The sequence below is a fragment of the Drosophila hydei genome, unplaced genomic scaffold (assembly GCF_003285905.1).
Source record: "Drosophila hydei strain 15085-1641.00,03,60 unplaced genomic scaffold, DhydRS2 tig00008122-arrow-pilon, whole genome shotgun sequence".
NCBI lineage: Eukaryota > Metazoa > Arthropoda > Insecta > Diptera > Drosophilidae > Drosophila > Drosophila hydei.
The window spans coordinates 1,787,093-1,800,411 of record NW_022045833.1 but is presented as its reverse complement, the minus strand read 5'-3'; the positions used below and the strand labels follow the sequence as shown (position 1 = coordinate 1,800,411).

Below are 13,319 nucleotides of genomic sequence, written 5' to 3'. Positions count from 1 at the left end.
ATCTATTATTAATATATAGACTACATTTTATAGGTTTCGCCTGACATACTTGTCGTCCTGGTTCAGATTGCGCACATTTACAGCCGATGAAACCGATTGCACGCGCAGCGGATTGGGTGTACGATATTTTACTGTTGAGTAATCCGAATCGTAGTTCGGCTCGGGCTCTGAGACATAACCGTTGCTCTTGTACGAAGGACGCGCTGCAGGAGACGTAAATTGTATTAGCTATGCAGAGGTATTTTTTTTTTTTGCATAAAAGTTGTTAGAAATTTACGAGCACTACTGAAGTTGTTGTTGTTGTTGTTATCACTGATGTTGCATTTGTTGTTGTTGTTGTTGGTGTTGTCGTTGTTGGCAGACATAATGTTAGAGCTTAGTGTATGAGTAGCTACTTAGTCTAAGATTAGTGTAGAAACTCAGTTCAAAGCGTTCCAATGAGCACGAAAATATGACCAAAAGCAAACCAAAATATTATTAAATATAATCCAATAATAATAATAATAATAATCATATATGATGCATGCCAAAACTGATAAAAAGAATGTATTCAAATTAGAAATCATAATTGTTACGGCTACCCAAAGCAGGCGAAGCGCTAAGTGGGCGCTACTTAAGCAAAGCTTAGACAGAATTTAGAATAGTTTCTATAGCTAAATATGATAATTTGTAAAGAGTTTAAATCACCTCTGGGACACTTGTAGCGTATCACAAAATCGTCTGTTGTATGCGACAGACAGACAGAGAGAGAGAGAGGAGAGCGAGAGCGAGAGGGACGATGGAGTGTGTGAGGCGTATGGGAATGGTGATATGGTTTCAAGTGGAGCAGACATTCGAAAAGAGAATTCAGAGAGGATTAAGAACTAGTCGAGCAGGCGCAGAACTGAAGCATTATATAGATTAGTTAGATGGGCTGGTAAGTGAAGGATTCGGTTGTGGATTGGGTGGTTGGGGGTTTCTATAATGCTTCGAGTTCTGTTAGAGCTTAGTGGTAAGACATTTACCGCCATTCTTCTGCTTATGTATGGTCTGATAGAGTCGCTTATACCATTCATGCTGATGCGGTTCCTGGACCTCCTGCAGCGTAACAGACAAAATTATATATATATCAAAGATGCGCTGCTAGCTAAGGCTGAGCTCATTTCTCGTCTGGTTTTTACCGATCTGAGTATGATGGGCATTCCATCGTTGGTAACGGGACCGATCCCATCGTATTGCCGTGGACCTAACTGTGCCATTTTTCTCGGACGATCGCTTTCCGTTTCCGGTTCGCTCATATACTCGTGCTTGACTTTGTAGACTGTAAACCGTAGATTGTTTTAGTTCTTAGATTTAGTTTCGGTGTGGTTAAGTGTGGGGGGGGGGGGGGGGGCAAAACGTGTGTGAAAACATTTAACAAGTTGCCGCTGTTAATCGACGTGTGAACGCGCGTGACTTGTTCATAGTGGTGCTGCCTGCGATCGCTATACTTACTGACTTCATTAGGCCTATAGACGGGGCGGCTAGTATCGCTCAGTTGACGGCGTGCGAACGGCCTATACAGCTCCGAGGTAGAAGCCGAGCGTTCAAATGCTGCACATGGTCAACGGGCGGGAAATGAGAAAACGTTTTTAGAGACGTGTGAATACGAGAGAGTTCTTTAAGCTAGCGACACGTAAATCACAGCAAAATACGAGTGTGGCAAGTGGCAAGACTTTTAGACATGCTACAAATAATTTATATACATTTTAGGATGATCTTGCTTAGCTAAGATCGAAGATAATATGTGTTAATTCTCCTTCTACAGCTGGAATATAATATTTGTTCTATATTTGTTGAGATTCTCAATTATAAAATCAAAACAAATGCCCCATGTTGATCTATCATATAGATAGATAGATAGATAGATAGATCTGCTGATCTATCATATCTCTTCTTCTTGGATAACTGATATTATATTATATATTAGATATTTGCTCTTTAAAATTACTTGAAATTGTATCTCCAATCTGTTTGCCTTTGGATATAAGATCTCTGATCTCAAATATATCAAGATCTTTGATATAGCTCATTCTATCATCTCTGATATTGCTAGATCGCTCAGCTCAGATATATTTAGAGCTCTCAGCTCCGGTATTTCCACATTTCTGTTATACAAATCTTTCAATTATAATCTTTCACAGCCTGAGATTTAAATATCATCTCTGATATCTACACCTTTGATCTGTGATAGATCTATAATATCTGGCCACACAGGATCTGTGCTTTGATAGATCTTTGTTGAACTCTGATCTGTACTCTCTGATTCCAATTGATATGTGATTTTAAATACTCTATGATCTCTGATATTTCTAGAACTTGGATATATCAGTAACATATGAGATCTTTTAATTTTTAAATTTCATCATATCCTTAAATCTAAACTCTACATTTATGATCTTTGATATTTTTAAAACTCAGACATTTTATCTGAAATATCTCGATCGCTGTTCTCAAATATTCATACGTAAGTGATCTATAATATATTTAGACTTCTGTTCTTTGATATATTTTCAATTATCTCAGTTTGATCTGTGATCTTTGAACTCTAATATTTCGAGAACTTAGATTTAATTAATTTAATTAATTAATTTAATTAGATTTAATTAAATCTATGTGAACTAATGTATCCAGATTTCTGATCTTTGATATAACTTCTGTTCCAATCTCATCTAGATATCTTTAGATCTCTGATCTTTGATCTCTAATATATCAAGAGCTCAGATATATGTGAACTGTTATATCCAGATCGCTCATCTCAGATATGCATACAAAAGTGATCTCTGATATATCTAGATTTCTGATCTTTTATAGTCTCTAGATATATGAGCTTGATATCAACAGATCTACAAACTTTGAACTCTGATATTTCTAGAGCTCAGCTATATATACAACTTTGATGTCTGATATATCTATATAGCTGATCTCAGATATTTCTACTTCTCTGATCTCTGATCTTCATCATCTCTAGGTCTTTGATCTCCCACCTCTCATAAATAGTTTTCCTAACTCTTGCACACATATTTGAAATATTATCTACTTTTGATCTTGTCGGAGACGCTGGCACTGGGTGCCACGGGGCCAAATTGATTGGAATAATCGGTTTCGGCGTAGTCCGAGTTGTTCGAATTGAACGTGGAGGGCGGCGTGCTCAGGTTGGTGGTGCTAGTGGTGGCGGTGCTGCTGCGTGGCGCAGGCACCGGGCAATTGCCGTTTGTATAGGACCAAGGCGGTATCGTCGTCGTTGTCTGTTGCTGTGGCTGTTGCTGCTGGGCCGTGTAGCGTCGCGGTAGCGTGGGCGATTCGAAACGCACCGGACGAAACTCCTTGCGTCCGCTCAGCGCTGGCGATGGCTGCGGCGTCCACACGGGCTGCGTGGGAGGCGGCGGTGGCGTCGGCGCCGCCGATGAGCTGTGATCTAGCTCGTTGCTAGAGCCGTACGGTGTTTGACTCTTGGGTGTCCAGACGCCTGTTGATAGTGGGAATGAGTGTTTGGCTCTAAAGACACAGATGCTGGTTCAGTGGTTCAGTGGAGCTGGTTACGAGCGGGCTAAACATGACATTTTCAGGGGCGCAAGTTCACATTCTAGTTGAGTTTCATACAGATATTTTTTGCTGCTGCTGACATTTACACTTGTCAACAAATTTATGCTCGCTTTGCGGCATTGGTTTCATTGGTTTGTCTAACCAAAATAAATGCTGCAGTCAACAAACCGAGCGAAGACAAATTGACAAACAAACATCGCGACGTTGAACAGCAATAATTAATACGACCAAGGAAGCCGCATTTGGCAGCCATTCAAAATTTGCCCACAAAAAGCAGCAACAAAAAAACTATCGCACACATAGACCACAACACACACACACACACACACGCATGAGTCATCGCATTTGGCGCATGTTTAGAATTTACAAAGACTTTCACAGATACAACGCGCAGACTGTTATAAAAATCTATTTGAATCAAGCGACACGAAACACGCTAAAGGCAAAGAACAAGCAACGAGCCTCACGAGGTGTTTCAATTGTTAAGTACAGTGAACACTGACAGTTGAGCCACTGAGGATTAAGAGTTTGGGAATTATATAAGGAATTTCATTCATTGCTCCTTGAGCTAGTCAAGAACTAGCTAAATAGATGTGCATAAATTCTGCAATAATTATTTATATATATTAGAGTTGATATAGAAAGTTATTCTAGCTAATAGCGAATTCTCAGCTATTTCTACTCTGAACTTTTTTCATATGAAAATCCGAGAACTTGAGCAATTTTCTTTGCGAAGAGTTTTCTAGAAATGACTTTTCTTATTTTATTATAAGCCATCAGAAGTGATCGTTAGTGATCATAAGTGATCATAGATGATCAGAAGCTCTTATATTCATATATTTTAAATAGATATATAAATAGATATATATATATCCTAATATTAAAAAAAAATTTAACTACAAATTCAGTTCAGGTAGCCTAGGCACCCTGTGAAGACTGATCAATTATGTTAATATTATCTCGATAACTCTAATTCCGCAGCTGTTAAATTTATCGATAAACTGTTGCTGTTTGTGTACTTAGTAAAACTTGTCATTTGATCGAAAAATATCTTAAGCCGAACGACTCAATGTTGAAAACTTAAAATCATGCTTCAGTTGATAAACAATTTAGTAGCTTTAACTCTCATCTGATGAATTTATAATTTATTTTTAAATATAAATATAAATTTTAAATATAAAATATATCAAATGTCTAAAGTTAAGAACATGACCTTAAAATAGCTTCGCTAAAATTCAAGTTCAAAAAAAAAAATTATTTCAGCTCGAGCTTAAGTTTTCACATATTTTTATGATTCAAATTAATGAAACAAAAGCCAAATTAATTTTTACTTTAGTATTTTAGTTTTTCTTCTAAATCGCATAAATTTCTCAACAAAACAAAAAATTTTCTTTTTCACTTGAATTTCACTCGTTTAAGCGTATTCATGAAGCAGCCCTCGTTGTTCTTGCAGCCAAGATTTTTCCCACAGCAGATTTATATACCACCTGTAATAGCACACACATACAGAAACAAGCATAGACACACACACACACACACTAGCTACACTGCCGTCTACATAGATATTGCCTGCCCTAGGCTCGATACGCCGCCAGACATTGACACGCATATTGCTTTGGCTTCGATATATATAGCGCTCTCTGCTGTTGTTGTTGTTGTGTTTGTATAGTGGGTGGATGCGCTGACGTCTTAATTCAATCAGCACTTGATCGAATTATACAATCGTATCAAAGTCTTGCCAATGCCAATCAAAACCAAAATCAAAATCAAAATCAAATTCACAGTCCTGCCCAGTCGCACTCACTGAGTCATTCACTTAACACTCGTATTTTGTATTTATTTTTTATTTTTTTTTTACCCTGCTGAGGATGTAGGTTTAGATGTGATTTCGATAAAGTAGTTGTGTCTATATGTTTAACTGGATCGTTGCGACGAGTTCTCGAGTAGCTGACTCCGCGCGCGGCTCAAAGCGACTGAATTTTGCGTGAGCCGTCGTCGTCGAGCAGACCAACTCGGCGCTTACTGATTTTTCTTTTTGGGAACAACTGCTAAATGACTAAAACAACACAGACACACACCCCATATATAACACCCAGTCACAGTCAGAGCACACACACACAATTTCCCAGCAATTTTAAATAGAAGATCAATTACTGCAGCAATCAAATCTGGGAGCGCGTGCTCGATGAAGCGCACACTCAATACAAATATATATACATATATATATATATATATATGTGTGTGTGTGTGTTTGTATATATATAGTATATTTGATTTGAACAAGACAAAAGCAGAGTTTTAGTTTTATTTTGGTGAAACGCCAATTATGCGTGCAATACGAAATGGAACGGATGTGTAAGCGACTAAATATACCATACTCTGAATGCTGAATACCTATACATATATATATATCTGGCTATACTCCCCAAAGAGTGCAGCTAAAGAGTCAATCAAAATGATTTCATTCGTTTTGTAAACTCTTTTTTTGAAAAAGCTAAACAAAAGCCGAATGTGCGTTTGGCCAGTTCTGGCTTGGCGCGGCTTGACTTGGCTTGGCTTGGCACTTCCGGTTTGCTGTTCTCTGTGCTCTTTGGAATAAATCAAACGGAAATTCTGTTTCTGTTTCTGCTTCTGTTTTGTTTTTTCTGTTTGTAGCCAATAAAAAACAATGCTCATTAAAGTAGCCCAAGCCATTTGGGGGTGCGGCAGAGCAGGAGCTTGGCTTAGTTCTGCCTCTACCTCTGCCTCTGCTGGGTGTGTTTTCAAGGAGCGCCCGCGCTCGTTCGTGAAGAAGCGCATTTACTTCCAGTATCGACTCGTAGCTGCTGGCAATTTATGTGAAATTTATTGATTTGCAAAATGAAAATGGAAATATCGCATAGGTATTTAAGCAAATGGGCATGCCAGCAAAAATATATTTTCTACCTGCAATTAGAGCACTTTTAATTTTAAGTAGACTAGATTGGGCCAGCAAAGTGAGTGCGAAATGATGGACTAGCAAATGCCCTGTTAGATAGCGAGCACTTAAATATAATAGAGATTCTATTGGAGCAATTAGAATTCTTCAGTACCAAATTTATAGAATTGTTTCTTTATAAAAATTAAAAAAAATATATATTTACAAAATTATAAAAATATCCTAATTTTTTATCAAATAAATAATTCGTTTTTTTTTTAACAATAAAATTTAAAAAATTTTTTTTTAAATGTAGATCTTAGTGAATTGTAATTAAAACTATTTATAATAGTTGGGAAATCATTAACAATAGCTAAGGTTGGCCTATAAAAAATTACAAAAATTCAATAATATGTAGATATTTATTTATTGTCCATATATGTCCAAACTACCTCATATAACTCGGCATCTGTACATTCAATCTTAATGAAACCTTCACCAAAGTTTCTGAGCTATTTAAAATGTGGTGTATATACCAAATTTCATATTTCTATTTCCTAAATTGTGAGAATTATGAGTAAATATATAATAGGAAAAACGAAAAATCTCCTTTAACTGCTGCTAGAGCAGCATAACCCAAAGTTTTTTCTGCTACTTTTGCTCTTCACATCATGCAACCCATTTTTACACTCATTCATTTTATAGGGTATTTTTAGAATCGTTCTACAACTATATTTTTAGTGCCTTTGTCTTATGGCCTTGCAATAGAAACTGAGGCTGTCCGTCTGGCCGAACTGACAGCAACCTGTGCGTGCGCCCATTTATTACGCGATTGGAACGGGGCATTTCGGATAGAGCGATTGAGTCGGGGCTCTGCCCAGCGTTATCGAATGAGGGCGTGGCCAGCCGCGACCTAACATCAGCGCTGTGACCCAGCCTGCGCTAGGTGCGCCACATAGTCTTTTATTGTTTTGGATGGCATTCTCGCATTGATTCATTTGGTCGGCCCCATAATTAAGTGTGCAAAGTATTTATGGAGTGCTGCTGCAAATCTACTCGCTGGGGCCCTTTAGAAAGCGGCACCAGTTTCATGTTGGCTCTGGGTGGGAGTGCTGGAGCGCTCGAACTAGGGTTGGGCCAGCAGGTTGTAAAGGTCAGCGAGTTTCAGTGAAAGAAGTGTGTGAAGTATGGGTAAAAGCTAGTACTGGCAAAGGTTATATGATATTTAGAGTAGATCTATAAATCACTATAAACGTAATCAAACTCGACTTGCTTATAGTCATAAAAAAGTTATAGTTTCTCAACTAAAATCCTAAAATCCTTGAATATTTGGGCTTTATGCTCCATAAACTTTGCTCACAAAAAAAATTTAATTCCACAATAAATCTTTGGGCAATATTTTCAACACTTTTGCTGAGCAAATGAAACAGCAAACGCGACGTCATCTACAGATATATATATATATACATATATATATATATGCGTTATTCACCTCTCCAGATATATGTATGATCTTAATTATATTTAAGTCATTCTTTCACTCTTTCATTCACGCAAATATATCAATAGTCAAGTTCAACTGAATTTATATTAACTATAAATTATGTTCAGTCACTAAAAGTCGCCACCGAAAGAAAAAAGAACAAGAAAATATATGTATATAAATATATATATATATATATATATATATATATATATATTTTTTTTTCTTTTATTTCGTTGTTGTTGCTCTGCTTTAGATTTAAAAATAACTGCGAACAAATTAATGCTTTAAATAAATAAAGGCGCCCAAAAGAAATGCTCAAAAAAGCAACAAAACATTTTCATAACTAAAACTTTGCCAGCTAATGCTGGCGGATCGTGACGCCAATCAACTGGGCAATGGGGCGTATACGCATTTTGATAGATTAGCTACGCCCACACAGATGAGGGCAAAAAAAATTTGCCATAAGGTGTTTATATAGCGCAAAACGCATCAATTGGGATCGTCGCAGAGCTCATCAAAATTATCCGAGACATTGATCCTCCGCGCCTGTCTACTCTACTGTGATTTTTCATTTAGTTTCGGCGCCCATCTGGATTTTCTTTGTGTTTATTTTTCATTTTTAATGGATACTGTAGGCGTCTACAACAACAACAGCAGTTCCGCTGCACACAAATATATATATATATATATATATATATATATGTATATAAATATATTTGTAATAAATATTACGCGGCCAACGAATTTTTGAATTGTACGTCATTTTGTATATTTAGCACAAAACCATGCGCGCACCTCCAGTTCCAGTTGAAAATATTTGTTTTTCTTTTTTTCTTCTTTTTTTGGCTGCACAATTAACATGAACTAATGTGAGATATTCGAAATAAACACATGCGAAGGCAAAAATCAAGTTCATCTCTACTCAGAGAAGAAAAAAAGAACCATCATCATCATCACCATCATAATCATAATCTTGATCATCAGCAGAGTGAAAAGTCGGAAACTAACTGAAAGGAAAATAATCTATAAATACGTGCCAATAAATTTCAGCAAATAATAAGAAAAAATTGCTCAAAAAGTTGATTAGAAAATGGGCCTTAGATAAATAAAGAAATAATTTAGTTGATATTAGTGAAAAGCTCAATAAAGAGAAAGTTGAGTGATAAGTTCATTGAAATGTGGAAAATAAATATTGGACTGAATTTCCATTTGTAGATAAAATTAAAAGAGACTACAAAACTTAATTCGGAGTAAAATTTGGAATAGAATTTGGAATAGGATTCGGAATAGGATTCGGAGTTGAATTCGAAATGAAATTCGGAGTAGAATTTGAAATGAAATTCAGACTAGAATTCGGGGTAGAATTCGGAGTCGAATTCGGAATTGAATTCGGAGTAAAATTCGGAGTAGAAATAGAATTCGGAGTAAAATGCCAAATATAATTCAGAATAGAATTGGGAGAATTATAGAATTATTTCATGAATTTGGAATAATGTTCGAATCACCCTAGGAATAAAATTTGGGGTTATTCCAAAAATTGGCATAAAATTCTCTACTTAATTCTTAATATTCTTATACATAATAAGTTAAATTCTGAGTGCAATTCGTATAAAACTCTAAATCAGATCAGGAGTTAAATTCGGAGTAAAGTTCGAAATCTTATTCAAAAGAAGTCAAGTAGAGTCACAAATACTGTCAGCCAAAAATATTAGAAGAGATTTTATCATAGCTGTTAAAATTGACTGTTTGCTTAAATTTAATTTCAAGTTAAAGGCAATTTACAGGTTCTTTTTACAAATTTTTCTAAATATTCGATTTAATGAAAAAATTTGATGGAATAGTGTTAGAATTTTACTTCTATTAATTATTCCACAATTTCTATTATCAACATAAAGTCCTAAAACTAATATTATAATAATTTGTTAGACATTTGATTTGTTTTGAATTGACTTTCTGAATTGTTTTGAATTGCTTTTAAGTGAATTTCTAAATTTTGTAACATAAAAATAGGTTCATTTGTATTTCCGAAATTCTAGAGATATTTTTACTGTAGTCAAATAATTTTGATTTGAATTTTGTTACAGCATGCCCAAATGGCCATATTAATAAGTTTTCATGTGTTTCACTAAAATGTTTTGCCATTCGAATTTATTGCAAAAATCTGCAAACAATTTTAGTTTTAAGAAAAATAATTACAGGCATAACAAATATGATTCAATTTATATTTAGCAAATTATAAAAGAAACAACTAAAAGTTGAGATGTTAAATACTTTGCCATACTTTCATACAAAAGCTTTTGAAAATATCCAAATCATTATATTATTAATTTATAGTTTTTTAATTTTTCTCAAGTCTCTTTAAACTTCACATAATTAAAAAAAATTTTATCGTCCATTAACGACGCCGACACACAGAAGAATTCCCAAAAATGTTTAAAATGAAATTTTTACAAGGAATTTACGAAGCTCTTAAGTGAAGTGAATATTCCTACACCCATTGAAAACGTCATGTTTGCAAGTGCCACGCCCATGGCTATGAACCAGCCCACACGCAGCGTGATGCATCCAACAGCAGATATATAGCATCTATATATATATAGTTCTTTTACCTGATCCAGTTGGTGCGCGTGCTTTAAACTTAGGCGCAAACATTGTTGTGTTGTTTTGTGTGTGCTCTGCAAGAATGTTGCATAGATCAATTAGAATAGGAATTACGACAAGAAACGAAGCACTGGCAACCAGCAACACTTCACTTTGTACACTTCTCGCTCTTTGAGCACTGCACAACAAACAAAATGAGTTTAGAGAGAAAAGCGCGCTAAGCAAATGCTTGGAAAAAACGCTCGACTAACCCTGCCCCATATTTGCTTTGCTATTGCTGTGAAGTGGAAATATAGAAATGCTGCCGCTGCCTCCGATTTGAATATATCTATATCTATATATATGATATATATATATTTCGTTTTCGTTTTGTTTTATTTTTCACGCGCCTTCGCGTTGCGCACACGACTTAAACACGACGACGACTACGCCAGGCGAAAATCTTGTGCAAGTTGCTTGGATTTTCTTTCAAAAAAAAAAAAAAACCGAAAACAGAAAAATACTAAAATGAAACTCAATTTGTGTGAGCGCAAAAACAACAAGAGCAACAAATACAAATACGCTAAATGTTCCCTCAACAAATTTGATTTTCCAATTTTCCGCTTTCGGCGCACAGCATAAACAAAATGCTGATGCTTTCGTAAACACAGACAGGAAATCAGGAGCGCCAAGAGCACAAAGAGCGCCACTGAGCGGGCGCGAGAGCGTCTGTGACGTCGCGGCCAGATAAAGATACATTTTCACACTATGAACAAGTTCGCGTTGCACATGTCGTATACACAATTTTTTTTGTTGTCGCTTCACCAACATTTGCTAGCATACTTTGCGGCGGCAGGTGATATAAAAATAGGCAAAGGTGGGGAGTACGTATCGTATTAGAGACGAGCATGTGATGTTGGCCAATTAGCGCGCAGCTGCGCTCATTTGCTAAAGCAAAACACAAATTGAACACAAATTGGATTAGAGACATTTAGAGGAGCGGGATAGACTTGGTGAGGGCTAGTTATGTGGACATATACGGATCAGGGTTCAGTTTGACCGACCGTTGGCATAGAGAAAGCCCTTGGCTAGCTGCAGCTCGTTGTCGATCTCCTTGAGCAGATCGCTCTCGGACCAGCTGCGTCGCTTCCGCTGCTGCTGCAGCAGCTGCTGCGGCGAGAGCAGAAAACGCGTCTGTTTCTGTTTCTGTGGGCGTAGTTGTGGCTTCGCTGCCATCGCTGGCATCGGCGTTGGCATCGGCATCGAAGTTGGCGTCGCTGTCGTCGGCTGCTGCTGCTGCTGCCTCGTTTTAATTGCTTTGGCTATCAAAATTGTTGGCATTCGTTTAGTTTTCTCTCTGCTAGAGGCATGCCACATGCTGCACTTAGTCTAAATAGAACCCTGTGCTCAATTGTCTCTCTGCAACAACTAAAAAAAAGAAAACAAACGAATCGCTTGTTTGCGTTTTATTTTGTCGTTGCCCGGTCCGTTTCCCTTGTCATGCCAATTGAATGGAATTAATTAAAATTTCCGTTAAATCGCGATTTGTCCGCCTGCCCTGCCTCAATGCAATTGCTTGCAGCGCCCCAGATAAGCCGCCTCAATTGCAAACCGAGCGGCTCGAGCTCGAGAGCCTCGCAATTTTCAATCTAGAAACACTTGAGCGCAGAGTTGCAAGAACAAGATGAAGATGCGAAATCAGAATAAGAAAAAGAAACTTAAAGTTTATCGTTATGAGATTTTGCTAATGAGCAGCGCCTGATGGACTCTTAATGTATATATATTGATATGTGATCTATATATATGATATATATGAAATACATATATGATATATGCACGATTGTATTGTGCGCCTATAAATTTATATTAAATTAGTAGCATTTATTTTAAATATTCGCGCGAAAATTTCAGCCTGAAAATATTTTGTGGAATTCTTCGCATCTGAATGCCATAAATTCATGTCAATGGAAATTATTATTCTAGCTAAATGTGACATTTTAGCAGGCGAAACGTATTTGCAGCGCAGGCATAGCAGCGCGAGAGTGTGAAGAGAAAAAAACATATTTAAATGGAAGCTTCCAAAATGCATAAAAAATAGATTTTCAATTGATAAAAATGGCCTTTAAAGAGGTTTAGAAAGAGTTTAGATTAGCTTTAGCTAAATAGAGCTTTCAGCTTTGAAAGCACAAAATTATAAGGATATAAGCTTTAAGGAGCTTTTCCATATTTTACTAAAGTAGCAATATAATAAAGAAAATAAAGTGTGGTCTATATAACAAAGATTAATTTTTAAATGTTGATTTGAAAATCTAAAAAAAACTGGAGAATAAGCAATCAGTAAATCAGTAAAGTATAAAGCTTTTGCTAATCAAAAGCAAGAAAAATATTTTTAAATAGTTATAAAAAAAATTAGAGAAAATTTACTATAGACGAAAAATCTCGAAGCAGCTGTTATAATATATTTGTCCTTTTTGGCTACAAAAATAATATTAAGCTGACAATAAAAGAATGGAAATCTTTAATAAGCTTTCAAACTTATACTAAAAAATGTAAGCAGCAAAGAGATTAATATTATATTTAAGCTCTCGCTGCCTTATATAATTAAATGAGCTTTAAGTCGCTTAAATAGCTTTTTATGGCTTATTTAATTTTAAGATCCAATGCTTTAATGAGCTTAAGAAACTATTAAATGCTTAGTACATAAATATGTGGAGGGAAGATAAGCTTCTTAGTGCTTTAAGCTTTTCTAAAGTATATAAGCTCAATCAAATGTAAATGCCTTAATGAAGCTTA

The 13,319-nt window shown here is 36.1% G+C and overlaps 1 protein-coding gene across 20 annotated transcripts in view; it reads right to left on the bottom strand.

Moving 5' to 3' along the window:
• Window positions 1-13,319, bottom strand: part of LOC111591923 (sorbin and SH3 domain-containing protein 1) — a 47,693-nt gene that overhangs the window by 16,824 nt on the left and 17,550 nt on the right. For 12 of the 20 annotated variants that reach the window (XM_030225000.1, XM_030225001.1, XM_030225002.1 and 9 more), the window contains 7 exons: window positions 11,591-11,848; window positions 3,059-3,487; window positions 1,474-1,572; window positions 1,161-1,300; window positions 1,005-1,077; window positions 688-720; window positions 50-203 (listed from right to left, as the gene is read on the bottom strand). In XM_030225000.1, the coding sequence (XP_030080860.1) occupies window positions 50-203; window positions 688-720; window positions 1,005-1,077; window positions 1,161-1,300; window positions 1,474-1,572; window positions 3,059-3,487; window positions 11,591-11,848 (1,186 nt within the window). Of the gene's footprint in view, window positions 1-49; window positions 204-687; window positions 721-1,004; window positions 1,078-1,160; window positions 1,301-1,473; window positions 1,573-3,058; window positions 3,488-10,555; window positions 10,622-10,798; window positions 10,985-11,590; window positions 11,849-13,319 lie in introns of those variants that run through there. The other 8 variants (XM_023303942.2, XM_023303951.2, XM_023303997.2 and 5 more) reach the window with 7 other exon arrangements.